This window comes from Daucus carota, chromosome 2 (genome assembly GCF_001625215.2).
Source record: "Daucus carota subsp. sativus chromosome 2, DH1 v3.0, whole genome shotgun sequence".
NCBI classification, from domain to species: domain Eukaryota; kingdom Viridiplantae; phylum Streptophyta; class Magnoliopsida; order Apiales; family Apiaceae; genus Daucus; species Daucus carota.
The window spans coordinates 22,119,385-22,139,417 of record NC_030382.2 but is presented as its reverse complement, the minus strand read 5'-3'; the positions used below and the strand labels follow the sequence as shown (position 1 = coordinate 22,139,417).

The 20,033-nt window shown below is 37.7% G+C and overlaps 1 protein-coding gene across 1 annotated transcript; it reads right to left on the bottom strand.

Annotated features, from left to right (window-relative positions):
- Window positions 1-12,135: 12,135 nt before the first annotated feature.
- On the bottom strand, window positions 12,136-13,791 carry LOC108192239 (GDSL esterase/lipase At1g29670). Its single transcript, XM_064086751.1, has 5 exons — window positions 13,552-13,791; window positions 13,255-13,379; window positions 12,864-13,109; window positions 12,465-12,715; window positions 12,136-12,343 (listed from the first exon to the last, which is right to left on the bottom strand). Exons 1-5 carry the CDS (start codon window positions 13,775-13,777, stop codon window positions 12,136-12,138), a joined length of 1,056 nt encoding a protein of 351 aa, XP_063942821.1. The 5' UTR covers window positions 13,778-13,791.
- Between the last annotated feature and the right edge of the window lie 6,242 nt (window positions 13,792-20,033).

Genomic DNA, 20,033 nt, shown 5'->3' with positions numbered 1-20,033 from the left:
AAGGAGGATAATTCGCTCTAGCTAGAGGCTGTAGTTCATTATTGTTTCTGATGGAAACGTGATAAGCTTGTATACTAAAATCCGATAATATTACAAATACTGAATAAAAATACAACTTATAAATATTTTGTTACACACACAGGCTGCTGCATTTTCTCACATACAAGACACAGAGCTTCTGCTCTTTTCTTTTCCTTACTGCTGCTGGGTTTATTTCACTCGGTTATCACTTAACATGCATGCACACCAGTATTTATAGTATATATAATTTACTTGCTGTCCTAATCCCTTACGTAAACAAGCTGGATAGTCACCTTTTTTCTAGCGCTTCATTAATTATACATGACCAGCTAGCTGTTGCTTTTCTGTTTATATGTGTAGCCTACCTTATTTGCAGGATTCAAACATGACTACTCTCCCTGGGTTCATTGACAGCTGCGGCATGTGAAGCTTCTATACTGCCACATTCATTCTTCCTTTATTGTTCCACATATTTGACTCTTTGGATAATAAAAACAGTTTGACAAATTTACCATAGCCCACCATTTTTCCTGGAATTGCATGGCTGTGCATAATTACTGTGTTCACTTTCTTTTTCCATGTTACTTCATTTGGGAGAGTTTGAATTCTAACACTCCCCCTCAAACTCGACTTTGCATTCCGAGCTTCTTTTTCATTTTCTGAAACAAGTCTGGCTTCAACGGCTTCGTGAAAATATCCGCCAAATTTTCTTCTGTCCTGCAGTGCACCAGTTCCATATTTTTGCCGTTCACCTGTTCTCGAAGAAAATGATATTTAATATTGATGTGCTTGCTTCGACTATGTGACACCGGATTTTTCGCTAGAGAAATAGCTGATTTATTATCCACGTAAATAGTAACCGGTTCTTCCTTGACAAGATTTAACTCGCCCAAAATATAGCTTAACCAAATAGCCGGACATGCTGCTCCTGCTGCTGCAATATATTCCGCCTCACATGTTGAGAGAGCGACCGTCTATTGCTTCTTTGATGACCATGAGAATATCGCTGAGCCAATATGAAAAGCATATCCTGATGTGCTTTTCCCGTCATCCAAATCTCCACCGTAATCACTATCTGAATAGCCAACTAATTTTGAATCTTAAGAATGAGTGTAAAATAAACCATGATCAAGTGTACCTTTAATATATCTAAAAATTCTTTTAGCCGCCATGAAATGATCTTGCTTCGGCTTCTCCATGTACCTACTAACCAATCCAACCGCATACATAATATCCGGACGAGTAAAAGTTAGGTACCTCAAACTTCCAACCAAACTTTTGAACAATGTCGGATTTACCGACTCTCTTGTTGAATCAATTCTGAGCTTTAAACTTGCTTCTGCTGGCGTGCTCACTGACTTGCATTCTTCCATTCTGAATTTCTTTAAAATCTGTTCCGCATATTTTTTCTGAGACATAAAAATCCCATCTTTGCTTTGCTTCACCTCGACTCCAAGAAAGTACGACATTTGACCAATATCTGTCATCTCAAATCCGTTAGTCATAACTTTCTTAAAATCATCAAACATACCAGGATTGTTTCCGGTAAATATCATGTCGTCCACATATAAGCAAACGATCATAATATCTCCCCCTGAATTTGTTTTCGTGTAGAGTGCATGCTCGTATGGACTTTTGGCAAAACCATTCTTCTAAAAGTACTCATCAACCCTTGTGTTCCATGCTCTCGGTGCTTGTTTTAGACCGTACAATGCTTTCTTTAGCCGGTAGACTTTATCTTCCCGGCCTTTCTGAACATATCCTGGAGGTTGCTCGATGTAGACTTCTTCTTCAAGATAACCATTTAGAAATGCTGACTTCACGTCCATCTGAAAAATTTTCCATTGATTCTGAGCGGCAATTGCTGTGAGAAGCCTGATGGTGTCAACTCGTGCAACTGGAGCAAACACCTCATCATAGTCAATGCCATATCGCTGCTTGTAGCCTTTAGCTACCAACCTTGCCTTGTATTTCTCCACTTCTCCATCCTGATTCGTCTTGGTCTTGTAGACCCATTTGACACCAATTGCTTTGTGTCCTTCTGGAAGATCTGTGAGCTCCCAAGTATCATTCTTCTTGATTGCACCAATTTCCTCATCCATGACTTTGTTCCATTTGCTTTCTTCAGAAGCTTCCTCAAATGTAACTGGATCACATTCAGCCATTAAACAAAACAATGAATAATCAAATGTTGTTTGTACCGGACTTGTAGCTTCATAAATATTATCCAGACTCCGCATTTTTCTTGGTGCTCCCCCTGAACTTCTGCTTCTACTTGAATCTGATGGTGTTGATGCGGGAGTTTGTTGATTCAGACTTTGTGGAAGAGTTGGATCATCTTCTCCGCCATCTTCAATGTTGGCATTATCATCACCGTCATCATCATCATCATCATCATCGTTGAAAAATAAACCAGCAACTTTTCTTTCCTCCTCGCTCCATTTCCAATAATCTGATTCATCGAACTCAACATCTCGGGAAATTATTAATTTCTTCGTGAGGGGATTATAGAGCCTGTACGCCTTGCTCCTTTTGTCATATCCGGTAAATATGCACTTCTCGCCTTTATCATCTAGCTTCTTCCTTTTCTGATCTGGGACATAGGCATATGCAATACACCCAAAAATTCTGAGATGTCCCACAGATGGTTTGCTTCCACTCCATGCTTCATTTGGAGTTTTGTTTCTGACACTTTTTGTGGGACAACGATTCAACAAATAAACGGCACATAAAACAGCTTCGGCCCAAAAAGTTCTCGGCAAGTGCTTTGCTTTCACCATGCTCCTTGCCATGTCTAGAATAGTGCGATTCTTTCTTTCTGCAACGCCATTTTGTTGAGGAGTATAGGCCGTTGTCAACTGATAATTGATTCCATGTGCTCTGCAAAAACTTCTGAACAGATTAGAAGTATACTCGCCTCCTCTGTCTGATCTGAGTACCTTTAAATAATGACCACTTTGCTTTTCTACAAGTGCTTTGAACTCCTTGAATTTATCAAGAGCTTCCGACTTTTCTTTGATGATATACACCCAACTTTTCCTGCTAAAATCATCAATAAATGTTAGGTAATATCTATTACCTCCAAGTGATGAGATATCAAATGGACCAGCAATATCTGTATGAACAATCTCTAATGGCCTCCTCGCTCTCCATGATTTTCCAACGGGAAAACTTTGTCGATGTTGCTTCCCCTTTACACACGCTTCACACAAATTTTCTGGTTCATTGATTTCTGGCAAGCCGCATCTTTTTGACTTTCTCGACACCCTGGAATGATTTCTGCAGAATCTCCCACGCGTCTTTCGCCGTTTTTGCATTTGAAATTTTTTCAAAGGTTGATTCATCAAATCCTTGAATAATTGTATATAACGCCCTTTGGTCGTTTTTCTTAGAATCTTTAAACGCCGTTTTCTCCGCATCAGAAAGAACAGCTTCATCCTCGGGCTCGTCAAACCCACTTTCGACAATATCCCAATTATCGTATGAACCGAGTAACACCTTCATTTGGATACTCCAGTTCCCGTAATTTGTTGCCGTCAACCTCGGGATTTGTGGTTGCACCATCATATTTGCATTTTTTTCTTCTCCAAAATAACCTAGCTCTGATGCCACTTGATGGAAACGTGATAAGCTTGTATACTAAAATTTCGATAATATTACAAATACTGAATAAAAACACAACTTATAAATATTTTGTTACACACACAGGCTGCTGCCTTTTCTCACATACAAGACACAGAGCTTCTGCTCTTTTCTTTTCCTTACTGCTGCTGTGTTTATTTCACTCGGTTATCTCTTAACATGCATGCACACCAGTATTTATAGTATATATAATTTACCTGCTGTCCTAATCCCTTACGTAAACAAGCTGGATAGTCACCTTTTTTCTAGCACTTCATTAATTATACATGACCAGCTAGCTGTTGCTTTTCTGTTTATATGTGTAGCCTACCTTATTTGCAGGATTCAAACATGACTACTCTACCTGAGTTCATTGACAGCTGCGGCATGTGAAGCTTCTATACTGCCACGTTCATTCTTCCTTTATTGTTCCACATATTTGACTCTCTGGATAATAAAAACAGTTTGACAAATTTACCACAGCACACCATTTTTCCTGGAATTGCATGGCTGTGCATAATTACTGTGTTCACTTTCTTTTTCCATGTTACTTCATTTGGGAGAGTTTGAATTCTAACAGTTTCCATTATCTGCCAAAGAAGGCTTTAATTTATATAAACCATTCAACTTTGCCGATTTGTACAGAGCGACCATTGAAGTAAAAAAACCAATACACTCAGCATCAAAGTAACTGAACTGTATCTTATTACCATTCTCGTCCCGGTTTATTGGGTGTGAGCCGAGTGTGGATCACACCTCCCAGATTTTGGAGGTCATCTACCTGCTAGCAAGAAGGAAACAGTGCCGAACACATTTACCATTATGCTTTTGGTTTATATTCATGTGTTTCCAACCGTTATAAACATACTCTTCCCTCCTTCCATTTCTTTTCATTGCTCTGCCATGTCTTCTTCTTCATCTTCTTACATTCAAACACCGGGTTTCTGCTCATGTGGAATGGATCCAGTTCTGCGGACATCATGGACTGATGCTAATCCAGGAAGGAGATTCTGGGGTTGTAGCCAATATGTGGTATGTTGATTGATGAATGTAGGTGATATGTATGCATGGTACTGTCCGAAATGTTCTAACTTGTTGTTTGTTGTTTGTAGAGGAATCGAAGCAGAGGATGTAACTTCCATATGTGGCATGACCCAGCAGTTGGTGATAGAGCAAGGAACATCATTCCTGGTTTGCTCAGAAGGATTCAACGACTGGAAGACGAAATAAAACGAAGGAGAGACAAGGAGAAGTTGTTGTTGATTTCGTTGAGTATCGCAGTTATTATCGTTTGTGTTGTTCTTGTTCTTTTTGTTTTCACTGTAATTTGAGGAGATTGTACTGCTAATCTACCTTGTTTCTATTATGTTGGCAACCATTTCTATGAATTATTTAAATGTACTCATTGCATTAGTTAAGGTGATGCATGTGTGATCTTGCTTGAATCATCATTCAACACAAAGATTTAAGGCATAATAAATTAGTTCATATTGTAGATTACACAATCATATGCCAGGAGCCCCCCTGGACTTTAGAAACAACCTTAAAAACATCTTCAAAACAACTTTAAAAAACAACTAACGAACACACCAATCAACCCCCACCCCCAAGAGAACCTTGACATCTGATTCTAAGCTCTCTTGTCTGCAATCAAGAGGCTGCGGAGGAAGCGAGGTGCAACATCCAGATACTCAAGGCCACCATCACCATTGAGGGCCCTGGTTGCCAGAAAAGTTGCAGTCAAGTTTGCTGAGGTTGGGATGTGAACAATGTCACACAGATCCCACTATTCAGACATGATCTGCCTGATCATGCACACCAGCTGAAATAGGTCGTAGTTTGCATCAGGGTTAAGCACCTGAGCAACAGCCTCCTCACTCTCACATTCGAGAGTGACAGATGTCCTCCCAGCCTCCCACGCCAGCTTAAGACCATACCAGATGGACCACAACTCTGCAGTAGATGGAGTAGCTAACCCTATCATGCTCTCACACCCTTTCAGCCAGTTTCCATCAGAATCTCTAATAACACATGCAATGGATGCCCTGAGGTGAGACCTCTGGAACAAACTCTTCACATTCACCTTAACAGTTCCAACCTGTGGCTTGCTCCATGTAGACATAGCTAAGACTGTGTGTAGTAAAAAATGTGAGAATGAAGAAAATGAGCCACAAATGGGTGCATTTTATAGCACAAATTTTGTCAAGGAATACAATTCCAATGTTTGAACAGCCAATGGTGTATCATAACACTAGCCTGGAAACATGTTCCCAGTCAAAGTAATTTGAAAAACTGTTACTTCCCTAGGCTTTTCAAATATGAGTACCATTGGCCAGTAAATTCAGCCTATGAATGCATGTCAGTGTATTGTAAGTTACAAAAAATTTAAGTTGTGATAAAGACATGTAGAAATAAAGAGCACAGCAAATGTCTTCAAACATAAAATATGATAAATAAGTCTGTTACATAAACAAAAGTAGTGATCATGCAGTCACCTAATTTCGAATTTAGTTTGTGCATCTAGGGCACCTTAATTGTTACAAGCCATTAATTGTTACCAAAAGATAATTTAGATAAAATATTCATTAGTTAGATTGGATCACCCCCTGCATAGGCCTACTAAACTGCATCCTTCCCAACCTTGTCTGCTACCGCCTGTTCACCATCTCCAGATTGGCTCTTCTCTGCAGCTGCACCAAGCCCTACACCTTCACTATTGTCCTGCACAGATTCCTCTGCACCCCTCTTCTTAGCAGCATCATCTCTTGCCTTGGTTAAAGCACCTGGAGTAACAACAAAATTCCCCCCTTTGATAAATGCAGCAGAGCAAATTTCTACCCCCCCAACCACAGACTTGATTTGAGGGACCACAGTTGCCTTTGGAAGTCCATGAATATTAGGGCCCAGATAATTAGTTGGGGGAATATCTGTGGCCTTGCTCCTAGACACACCAACTTTCTATGTTGGGCCTTTTTTGGACCTCCCCTTGCCACCTTTAACTAACAATTTCTTCTTGTGCATGCTTACTTCAGAAGTTGGTACTTCAAATGGGGCAGATACATGGTCAATCCTGTTGGGCCAAGCTGGCCACTCACTTTCAGCAGCCACAACTACCTCAGGCCAAGCAACATCAGATACAGCTTCCACATTATCTACCTGGCTTCCTTGTGTAGGTAACATGACTTCAGGAACATCCATCTCAAGTATACAATCTGGGGGGTCTTCCCTCTCATCATCAGCAGCACCACCATCTGGTTCACTCCTTGAGGTTGAAGCCTTCTTACATGTTCTCCTATTATGTCCAGCATGGTTGCATGTAGAGCACCTAACTGTCATCTGACTATGCCTCAGCAGAGCAGTTGTACCAGTTCCTTGTACTTCTTCCCTTTCATTGATGTCATTTCCATCATGTTTTCTCTTTAGTTTAGGTCTTCCAGGCTGCTTCTGAACAAATGGTGGACTGACCACATGGCCACTCTTTGTCCATTGTGCCTCACCATTCATAGGATACACTATGCCAGAGTAACACATCCTATAGGTTTTCACAGAGTAAGCCATATCAACATAATCAACTGGATCAACACCAATCGTATTCATGGCACAGATGGCATGGTGACAAGGTATTCCTGTCAAATCCCACCTTCTACATCCACATGTGCTTGTGTTGAGGTCCACAGAGAATTTGTGGCCACTCACAGTGTTAATTTCAAACTGATTATACCCTGCATATGCAGAGTAGCATCCACCACTCCAAATTCTAAACATGTTCAGCAATTTGTTAGCACCTGGAGTTATCTTGATAGTGGTCCACATCTGACATTCTTCCCTCTTAGATTGGATCCTTCTCATCAAGTACTCCCTAATCATCTCTAGCATTACCAGAATTTCTTGCTGTCTTGCAAAAACAATGGATCTGTTGAATGCCTCACACATGTTGTTCAATAAAATGTTACACTTGTTATCAAGTTGAAAGTGTGACCTAGACCAGTGGTGTGCTGGAATTTGAGCTAACCAGTCATATGCTTGAGGGTTCTCAGCCTTGATCAACTCCATGTACTCTCCATACCTATCAACAGTAGTGGTCCTAGCACAACACCACAACTTGTCCTTAAGAGACCTACCAGGAAATTTCTGTTTGAAATTGTTGTGCAAATGCCTAACACAATATCTATGCTCTGCAGCTGGCACCTCTTCCCCCACTACATTTATCAACCCTTTCTGCCTGTCACTGATGATAGTCCAACCTTGTCCATTTCCCATGTCAAAATCTTCCTTAAACAACCTCATAAATCATCTCCAAGTATCAGCTTTCTCAGATTCCACCATAGCATATGCAAGGGGGAACATACAATTGTTAGGATCAACTGCCACTACAGTTAAGATTTGGCCCTTATAGATGGTTTTAACATGAGTACCATCAAGTCCCACAATCTTCCTACAACCTGACTTGTTACCATGCTTTAGTCCTCCAAAACAAATGCACATTCTTTTGAGAACCCCAGGATGGCCTATATACAACAGCAATCACATATTGAAATAAAAGCAAACTACTATTGTAAGGTTATATATCAATATAAAAGTACAAACATACCTTCCTCAAACTCAAGCTCAATTGTTGAGTTGGGATTTCTAGCAATCAGCTCATTTTTATAATCCCACAGTTTAGAGTACTGCTCAGCATCTGATCCATGGATTATCTCCATTGCCTTCCTTTTTGCTCTCCTCAGAACATGAGCCTTGAAGTCTATGTGCAGATTTGTGATAACCCTCTCCCTCATGGAGTGAATTGGCCAGGTAGGATTGCTCCTGAACTCATTTAGATAGTGTTTGGCAAGAAACCCAGAGTGAATTAATGGCAGCCCCCTTTGCTCTCTAACACAAGTGTGTGCTGCATTAAAGTGATGAGTGTTAGATAAATAGGGTTACAAGAAAAGGGATAACATGGTAAATAGCAAAATATGAAAATATATAAATTATAATGAAAGTTGAGTGGTCCACATGTTTGCACTATACCTGGACCCAGTTGCTTTAGCTGAAATATTTTATCAAAATTTTGAGAGGCAAACATAAACCAGGGACATGGTGCTTTGCATGCTGCCTTGAGTCTCTTCCTATCAGACAACAAAAACCTGACCATTCTGCCTTCTTTGTAACTGTGTTTTGTGATTGCCTCCCTACACTCATGGTGATCCTTGAAGGTCATGCCAACTTCCCACTGAGGATCTTCACAATCTTTGTAAGCTGGCCATTTGATCTTCTTCATCCCTGGAACATCCTCTGCAAATAACTCCTCAAAAAACATGTCTAGAGAATCAGAGTCTGAGGTGTCAACAATCCCAGCATCAGAGTCTGATTTGTCCTCACTTATGTCATCTTCATTGGTCAGTCCAAGCTGGTGTTGAAGCTTGCCTATCCATTCTGTGGCAGCATCCACATTTTCTGAAAACAGTTGATCATCAACCTCACCAAATGAGTACTCACTGTCAGAAAAGTGATAATCTTCATCAAGCTCTTCAAGGTCAAGACATTCATTGGTATCAGCAATGAACTCCTCAGGGTGCACATTGTGGTAATGCTCAGCAGTTAGTTCGACCTCAGTGTAGTGCTCCACATATATGTCAATCCTAAAATTGTTTTCTTTTCCATAACCAATCATCCTAACACAATCAGTTTCATTCTGCAAGAGCTTCATTCCAGCATCCATTGGCATAGTAGGGACCCTGTAATACAGAGTCTTCAAGCCACTGTAACCCAAGGCATCAACTTTCCCTCGGATTTCATCATAATTTATATCATTTAGACCCCAGAAATCATAAACAGTTAGCTGCCCTCCTACGTACTCAGTGTGTGGCAACCACTTCATCATTCCACCATGGTACAATCTAACACTTAGCATATTATCATCAAGACCTATAGTTGAGCAAATATTAGGCAGAACAACACTGAATCCCTAAATATTTCATTTACAAAATTATTCCTAAAAATACATAGCATAAACAACAAAGTTCACAAATTAGCTCCTTAATAAACATACATAAAAGACTTAAAAACAGATGGTACCAACAATAATCGAATCACTCATATGTGCAGCTGGGAAGAGATTAATTACCATATGGTGGAGAATCTGTTTGGTCAAGTGGTCGAATCATCACTGAAGGTCGAATAATCGGTGTGTTTGAGTCTTCCATGGCAGTCGCCCTCCTTGCTCTCTCTGCTATCTTCTCTGTTTTTCGTTCACTAGCTTCAGATACTCAATTGAAAGAGACTACTCCCCCGCCAAGTGCTTACTTACTCAAACCTTGTGTACACTATCACCCCTACACTTTGTTTTAAATCTTTGCAACTGAGCTTCAATGTAAGCAACCTTCTCAGTCATGAGCAAGTGAGCTACACACACTAGCAATCATAGACATTGTGGCCATTTGTTGTACTCTGGGAAACTGTAGTGTGCAGTCTATTGGTTTATTTAGTTGAGTGGCTGCTGTGTACAAAATGGCATACTTGGATGGTTTAGTTAAATTTAAGCCGCCAAAGAATCTCCAAAGATGAAGTAACAAGGAACAATTGGTGGACCACCAGGGGCAGCATATGGTGGAACACCAGAAGCTCTGGGTGCACTTGCAGCCGACGCAGCGCTGGCAACAGATGCAGCACTGGCAGCCGATTCAGCGCTGGCCACCGATGCAGCACTCGGTCCTCCAATGCCAGTACTCGGTGTCGAGCTGACTCACGGTGCTTCAGCTCCAGCACTCTGTATCGGGCAAGAACCGGGGTCTTCTGCGGTGCCAGGACTACCACCAGTCATTGCAAGTGCAGGTCGCCCGGTGCAAGTTGAGCACCAATAAATGATGTAATTAACAACATGCATGCAAGTAGTGGTGGCCAAACGAGCGGTCCGGGGAAGGTCGGGCCGAATTTTCATCGGGCCGAGTTACAGGAATATGATTCGTAACCGGTCCGTTTGGTAAGGCGGGCCGGTTTGGTTCTGGGCCGAATTCGATCGAATTAATTCGTGAACCGATTCGCGGGTTCACGAGTTGAAACGGTTCATTTTTTTTATTTTTTTTTCATATTTCAGTTGAATTAAATTTAATATTTTTTAAAATAAATTCATTATTTTATAAATAAAAAAAGTCAAAAATAAAAAACAAAACAAATTCGAGACAAAACATACCACTCAGCCAGCTTTAAAACCGCGAATCATTCGCGATTCACGAATTGATTCGATTGATTCGCGAATCACGAATCAATTCGCGAATCGCGAATGATTCGCGGCTTTTATCGGAATTTAGTTCATATTCAGTTATCTTAAATTACCATATTAACTAATTAAATTAAAATAAAATAAAAGAGGATGATACCTCGTATAAATTTTATTAATAAAAAAAATATTTTATAATTCTCACCGACTCGTTAATTCGCGGTTCCGGTTTCTAATATTAGAATTCGTATTCGCTTCGTAAAATATAACGAGCCGGTCCGGGCCGAATCAAACCCGTCCCGAATCGAATTTTGACAAATTTTTTGCCGGGTCGGTTCCGAACGAACGGTTCAAAACCGCTCGATTGGCCACCTCTACATGCAAGGAACCATGTCGTGTTTGCAAAATCCATGTAAGAAAAAAGAACATTAAATATATTTTTTTCATAAATTATTACAAAGAAGAAGAGATGAAAAGGAATAAACACGCGGTGATATAACAACTTATCGTTTTGGAGTCATTTCCCCTATTCAGATTTGCATGCGGCTCCAATGTATACATAAGGCCTGCATTTAAGCAAAATAAATTAATTGGTTATTTTTGGATTATTTGGAATTCGTCAACAATTTTTTTCAGGAAATGGAAAAATTAGTAGAATGATGTCCCCTGACTCCTTTTATCAAAATCTTTTTTTTGTCACCATTCTTATTTTCCTATTATTCTTTTTTCATATTTTTAAAATCATTTAAGGGTGTTACGTAGAAGGAAAATATTGATAGTTGGAGCAAATATGCAGGGTTTCAGGCTGAAATCCGATGTATAAAGCCAAAGAATAAAGGGCAGTGAAATTTGTTTATCTATACTGTCTATTGATAACCAAGACTCCAGTGAGAGGATAACTTGGTCTTGAAAATCAAAATATTGGAAAGATGTTTTTTTTAAAAATTATTTTTTGAGAAAATATCACGTACGAAGCTGATTCATATATTTGAGATCGATTCGAAGATAAATACTTTCCCCTCTTTACTTCTTAATAAGAACTGTCATGAGAAAATGCTATCTCACATATTCAATTCATACAGAAGCTGGCAAACACAAAATGTTAATCAGTCCCATTTTCTGTCTAGGAGATTTACAAAATGTTTCTACCACCTAAATACAACTTAAAACGATACTCATCACGAATGAATACACCATGTTCTAAGAGCATACAAGCTGATGATAGACTTCTTGTGCTAAGCTTTGAACAAATAACATCTCACGCGAGGCATACTTCCATATCTATTAGTTTCTCACCGTAGAGCCAATCTACGGATATCCATTGGATACGAGTCCAAGGGAGTAGTAGCCTTATATGCCCTCCATGCTGTTACATTATTTGCCTTTTCAGTAGGGTGATGGTGATCCCAGAACACATAGTTTTGTGGGTTAGTGCAAGGATGCTGATTTGGTTCACACTGTCCCTTATCAGAATATACCGAGGATATGCAACAGGGAGTGCTGAAGACAGTAAAGCCTGAATTTTAAGGACATATAAATAAATAAAATTAGTTATACAGAAATTGTTTGGCAGAAAATTTACTGTTTAAATCAATTTAAATGCGAAGATGCATGTGATAACTTACCAGAAGAAGCAGGATCTAGATGAGAAATATGAGTAGTGTTGATGTAGATGAACTTTGCATCAGTAAAATTGTTATTCAAGCCATCAACAAGAGGTGTCATTCGTTTATTGAATAATGCAACTGCATCATTTACCTTATCAACACACCCTGATGCATTCTTACCAAATGTATATATTTGGAATGGTGTACAACCTATTAGCCCCAGTCCAAAAACAGCAACTTTTCTAGCTCCAGCATCATAAAGAGACTTTGTCCCAAAAACAAATTAAATAACGAATCAAATTAAGTAGAAAATATTAATCCATGTGTAATATAAACTGTGATCAATAATATTCAAAGCACTACTAGTGTGTTAAAATGTAATTATGAGATTGTTCAGACATTCTATAAGATACCTCAAGCTGTTTGGTGTACTGTTGAATAAGAACATCCGCGTATTCATCTGGATTATATAGACTACTTGTAGAGAAATTGCTGGGCATAAAGTAGTTGTTGATGTAATCGTTACTTCCCATTCCAACAGTGTAAATGCACTTGCCTAGATATTCCTTAGTATAACTTGTGTTTCTTTGTAAAACACCTAGTCGTGAAACTGTAAATCGGTGATTTCGCAACTGTTGGTCTAAGCTAATCCGTGCTCCCTGTGTTAATATAACAACTTATTTAAGTGGTCAATAGTCGTCATCTATGGCTAAGGTAGGTGGTATATAGTCTTCAGCTATGGCTAATTTATTTACTCGCTTGGTGCATGATAGCATGCATTTTAACAATTTGTGACTAATTTACCAGGTTTCTTCCTGATTCAGAGCGAATTCCAGCTCCTCCAGATGCATAATTTACCCCTTGCAAAATTTCCTCTCCTCTTGCAGTTGCGTAGGGCGGAATGTAATTATCAAACCCCAAAAGCTTACCTGTAATACTGATAGTTCATCACCTATTCAACAAGCATAGTTTTTGAAATTTTTCTAGAAAAGTCCTACAGCCTATTTCTAAGGCATGGATAACACTATAACTTCATCAAAGGTTATGATGATTTAATATTTGATATAAAAATAAAATTTCAGATTCCGGGAACAGAAATACCTAAAATATCAGCACTGTTTTCGCCGTTGCTGAATCTTCCAGTGGCATTTCCACCAGGAAAATCAACGCCATAGGGAGGGTAGTTCACTTTAGCTTGAGTTTGAAGATTATTGTTATTGCCATTATCGACCAGAGAGTCCCCGAAAATGAAGTAGCAGGGGACTGGTGGCTTAGCCCTAATAACCGGTATTATTTGCAACTTAAAAAAGATTATCAGCATGATCATTGGTACACTGCATGAATGCGCAATAGATGCCATTGATTAAGAAAATTCCTATATCAAAGGCACCTGGTATATGTATAATCATTCATAGAAGAATTCTGCCGATTTAAAGATCAGATGGCGCCAAGGAGAATATTGTTGATAAACTTTAAAATGAATCATTTTTTGTCGACCAAAACTGCATTCGAATGGAGAAATTAGTCTTATTACCTTCAAATGAGAAAAACCTGTTGGTATCAATCACTTGTTAGGAAACCCGGCTAGATAGAAAATTAGTTTTTAACTGATGTGTATTAGCATATTTCTAGTAGTGATACTCAACAAATCAAATTAAAACAAATATATCATTATGTAGTGATGTCATATATTTGCAGCTTTGATATGATTATACATTAGCTCATGACCCTGTCAAGCATGAGATTATATAAATTATATAAACTAGCTTATAACACGCGTAATGCACATGACCTTTTTAATTATTTTATGAATTTTTATATCTAATGTATTTAGAATGAAGAGAAATTATTCATATGTAAGTCACAAATACTTGTGCAATATTAAACTTTTGTTTGGTTCTTTGGTCACGTCTTATTTTGATCTTTGACTACATGTTTGTTTAATAGCATTATTATATTATTCGTGACATCATTTTTTACGACCATTTCTTTGTTGATCATCTTGTATATCTTTGACATATTTTTCAAAAAATATTGTATGATTGATTTTTTAATCTCTCTGACACATTCATATTTTGATATTGTGTTCGTTTCCCACACCCGTTATCACACTTGTTAAGCTAACTTCTGTCTTTTAAGGCCAGTATCCTTTTATGTTTTCCGATTAGCCAAGTTAAGCATTTTCCCATATGTATCGGCCACGTAATAATTTTTTTTTGAAAATGTCAAGTAATAATTTCTTTATACCAAATTTGATAATGTTTTGAAATTTTTTTATTAATAATTTTGTAATATTAATTATTATTCTATTTTCGGATTTCGGAATAAATTGTTTTTTTTGATATTAAATATTTATTATGTGGGGATTAAAACTGACTTATTAAATTTAATATTGTGCCTATAATATCTTGTTTAGTATGCTGTTTAAGAAAAAAAATAATAGATTAAAGTTATTTCGTAACTGTGGGATTTATATGTTTTGGGAATTAAAATTGGTAGGTAATAAATTTATTTTGAATTATGAAAGAAATCATAAACATGTAAAATACAGAATTTGTTTTGGATTAAGAAAAAGAATCATAAATATGCAAGTTTTTATCATTTGTCTTATAGGATAAAACATATTATTTTTTGTAATCAAACGGTGCTTATCTACCATATATATGACCCAACGGATAATAAGTTTTTTGTAGTAACATGACCATATAACCAAATTATCCTTCTTACGCTTAATATATATAAGTATATAATTTGTAATTTATTAACAATATAATATTTTTGATATACTTGGTTCAATTTATTATGGATTAATATATTTACATTTAATCAAATTTTAAATTTTATTTTTCTAAAATATTTATTCTCAAAATACATATTATAATATTAATTTATTTCACAATGATATGTTTTATTCTAATAAAATTACTATGTTCGTTTATGATTACAAGGAGATCAGAGAACATGTTCAACACCAACATATATAAATTGGCTAAATGGATATTTATTCTCTAGTACACTTCTAAATGATAATTGTTTAAAATGTCTAGTAAGTAATATTATGTGTAACGCTAATTCGAGTTCTTGTGAATCTAATACCGATAATTATTAGACAAATTATTATTGAATGGAAACCAAGATTATAAGTTAAATAAATTTAAAACTAATTTGTTATTAGTTTTTTTGACAATGTCTTGTGAGCCCTCTTTGTTACTATATGACTATTATAACCTCGACAATTGACAATGAGTTTACCTTTTTCATGACAGTTTTATTACCAACTTTTCGTCTTTACAACAATCTTGTGAAGGACAGAGGTTAAATAATATTTTGTAATAATATATGAACTTAACTAATAATATAACATGAAATCTTTATTTATTTGAATTATGAAATATTATTGGGATTTCACATAGCTTTTTCATAAATAAAATTATTTGAGTTCTAAAATTTTTAAATGAATAGTTTTATTTGCAATATATGGCTTCTGGTATTCCGTCTTATATCTAGCAACTCACAAAGTACGACGATCTCTTCAGGGAAACACATGAGGGTAAGACCCCTGTTGTCGTCACCCTGTCTTAGTATCCTTCCCCCTCCTTTAAACAGAAGAAGGCGTCTTCAGCCTTAAGAAAAAGAGATTTGGAACATGCGAGCGATCCATCAGCTGTCTCAAAACTCCACTCGAGCAAATGCTTCAAGTCTATAGTCGCTTGTGAGTCCTTAATTTCTGGTCACCCCCCCCAAAAAAAAAAAAAATTCAATCATTCAATCGCATGCCAGGAGCCTAGATTCCTCATGTGGAGATTAGAAAAAGAGATAGGCTGAACCTGGTTGAAGCCCCTCGAACCAAGCTTTTCGGCAGTGCTTAGAGCTTCTTTCTGGACTTAAAATTCAATGAACAAGTCGTGGAGGCCTCCCGCTTGGAGGGAGGGCTGAAAACAGAGCTCAAGTAGACCAATACTAGCCTAGTAACCGTCACTAAGGAGAGGGACGAACTGAACAAGGCCAATCTCCAATTCATGTCTTCGGAGGCCAAGATGTTGGAAGAAAAGAGGAAGGCAGGGGTCTTGAGGCGCTCTTTGGAGGAATAACTTGAGAACCTGGACAAGCAAGTGAAGGAGCTTCAGCTTGAGGTGGAATCCCTTCAAGTAGCAGCGAAAACATCCAAGGAAACCCGTATTAAGCGAGAGTCTGTCGTCTTTGATGCCGGGGTAGCCTCAGGAGTTAAAGATTGTGTTTAACTTGCCTACAAGATTTTCCCAAACAATGATTTCTCCAAGTTGGGGCCAGATGTTGTAGCTGTATTGGAAGAAGCCAAGGCCGAGGAAGATACCACCCTAGCTATTGTTGTGGCTGTGGAAAGTGTCAAACCAAACTCTTCTAGAGGTGAAGTGCTCCCTGAGGCTCAAGATGCAGGTGTCTCAAGGAAGACCCCCGAAGAAGCCCAGATCGCAGACACCTTGGAGAAGGCCCAGGAGGGAGCCCTGGCCACAGACACAGTCTCTTCTGATCTCCCAACAATGGATGATGCCCAAAGACTCCCTCCACTAGGGGAGATTAATAATTTATCAGGTTCTATATCAGATTTCCCATTGAACTCATCAAAATAAATCAAGTAGGTACCCGATCTCCACGACGACTCATTTAAACTACTAAAATACTTTTATATATCATTATGTTAATATTTCGAAAAAAAAAAATTTGACCGCAATCCTGATGTGGTAACAAAATTGCTGATGTGGTAACAGAATTCCGTTAATTTGAGAATGCAATCATAGAAGACGTTGATATTCCAACTCAAGCTTCTTAGACTATCTCAAATGTAACTTCAATTGGGATAAAAAAATATATAAACAAAGTTACTTGTTTAAGTTATACTAGTCAGTTTATGTATCAGGTTCTTGGGATTGTGGGATATGATGCATTTTACAAACCAACAACTACTAATCCTTGGTATGAGAAGAAAAGTTGACCGAATAATATATAAAAGTTGACCCTGCTATTAAGCAACCTTGTGCGCTTTAACCTCGAGGTCTTCAACCCCGAGGGCTTTAGCCTCAAGGGCTTCTGTTAGGTCCAATCAGACGTAGAAGGGGGGGGGGTTGAATACGTCTTAACCAATTTCTTCGATTTAATTTAAATGCGGATAATTCTGTTTCAGTCCATGTTAAATCAATCGTAAATAAATAACTCCAGCAAGTCGGGGAATATTCTTGTATTAGAAATAATCCTCGGGTCCTACAAATTCCAACACAAGTGTCGGCTGCAGAGACTACAATCACTCTATTACAAACTCTCGATAAAAGCGATATTCTAATTTAACTCTCGAGAATGTGTATAGTGTGTGCACTTACAAAGTGTGTAGTTATTTTCAAATGAAAACATCAACCTCTATTTATAGGCTTTCCAACAACTAACTATGGTTAACGAGTTCGTCCTAGACTTGAGTTCGTCCTGGACGGATTCGATTTATAAAAAATAAATCTAACTCCTGAATTAGTGAAAGTTGCGCCTGAGTAGTGATAGTCAAAGTTGGCGCCCCCTTCAGTCAAACATTGCGCCATACACTGTACCAAGTGTGCACTGTACTTAGAGATTTTCTAAGTGTTGAAATGAGGTTGCGCTTGTGTGTTGGTCAGAGGCGCAACAATTGACTTTAGTCAAATGTTGCGCTTGACCATAGTCAAACAAGGCGCCACCACATGTTGCTTGGACTTAGAGAATTCTCCTTGTAGCAGAATTACACTGTGATGAAGAGAAGCACAGGTTTTGACTTTAGTCAAACCTTGCGCCTCATTCCTTCCACAGTGCAAAGAGTAGTGTAAGCGCAGGTTTTGACTTATGGTCAAACCTTGCGCCACATAGTGCACATACACTGTCTATGACTTAGACATAATTCACAAGTCTTCCCTTTTATATATATGTATATATATAATTAATTGTTATTAATTAATTACTTGAATTAATTGAATTCAAGTAATTCACAATTAATAATATATATATATATATATATATATATATATATATATATATATATATACACACAACAGCCACGATAAACCACGTGGAATCCAAACATAACAGAATAATTAAAACACGGCCATAATAGTGGACAACGACCTGCATCACAGAATCACTATATACATGCATATATAATCATGACATGGACTACATATCATAAATCGCAGAACCGCAACCTCGCTCTGATGCCATTGTAGGAACAATCGGACCTTGGCCCTGCGTTTTATGATATTAATTAAAAGTTCGAACAAAATATTAACCTTAATCGCTACGGCGCAAGCGATTCAAATCCACGTCTTCTACTGTATTCCTTGATTCTCCTTGGACGAAGTGTGGCCTTCGATCTCCCAAGGTGTGCCTCTCCTTAAAGCTCCGAAAACCCAAAACCCTAGCTGTCTCCTTGAGAAAAACGTCTGCCTCTCTCTGACTCTAGGATTAATTCGTTTTGGTGTGTCTTTCAGCTTTAGGAGAACGAGAATATATATAGGCTACAGCAGGGATCATGGATCATTAGGTCAGGCCTTCCAATGACATTCCGGGCCAGGCGCAATGTCATTAAATATTAATTCTATCCACTAAAGAACTAATATTTGCACTACCTTTCCTAATTCCGTAAATTTATTATTTAATTCGGCTCCCATATTAATTGCTTATAAATTCCCCATGTTTAAGATATCGCATGTCCATTAATTAAATTAATTTCTGACAATTAATTTAATCAATATCTTTTATCCTTGATCATCCACTCAACCTTATAATTATGCAAGAACAAATCTGCCTGCAGGACTAAAGCATAATTATCTTTATGAGCTTTCAAGAGGACATCATCACCCGAATATATTTTTCGGACACGGTTTCCTTCTATAGTCAATATCCCACTCTGTATATAATGTCATTGCCCAATACATAAATTTGTAATTTAAAATAAATTACTTAATTTATGAGTCAAGGCATGTGCATTAAATACAAGTGTCAATCACTATATCCGGATTAAGAACTTAAGCATTAATAACATCATAGAATCTTAGTTCTTTATTGTCAGAATTAATGAAACAATTATTCTACTATTTTGATCCCGTTCAATATACACAAAGTATATAAGTATTATTCAATAGTCAAGATAAACTATTTCCAAATAATACTTCAGCCGTTCTAGTGGTTTGTCTAACACCACCTCGACTGTGAACCTTTATTATATTATATAAGGAGTCTGACAATCTAATCTTCTGCTATCCCATTTGATACTAGATTGTCTACAATATATAATATACAGACAATGTGAAAACATGCATTCAAGATTCTCAAATAATTGTTATATACTTCAAATGAATATTTTAGTATAACCCTAACAATCTCCCACTTATACTCAAGATATTCTTTGAGTATATCAGTGTTTATTACAAGCAATCCACTACCAACTATATATAACTATGTGGCAAAGTATCTGACTCCTATCGCTTCCACGTGCTCCTGAAAAGCCTTAGCTGGTAAGCTCTTCGTGAAAGGATCTGCCCGGTTATCCTTCGATGCTATGTCAGCCACAATGATATCTCCTCGCTTAA

What these genes read in the sequence shown, in the direction of transcription:
- LOC108192239 (XM_064086751.1), bottom strand. Translation starts at nt 13,777, where the DNA reads ATGATCATGCTGATAATCTTTTTTAAGTTGCAAATAATACCGGTTATT. An exon ending in AAACAGTGCTGATATTTTAG is followed by an intron (nt 13,380 to 13,551) that starts GTATTTCTGTTC and finishes TCAGTATTACAG; the next exon opens with GTAAGCTTTTGGGGTTTGAT. An exon ending in CTGAATCAGGAAGAAACCTG is followed by an intron (nt 13,110 to 13,254) that starts GTAAATTAGTCA and finishes ATATTAACACAG; the next exon opens with GGAGCACGGATTAGCTTAGA.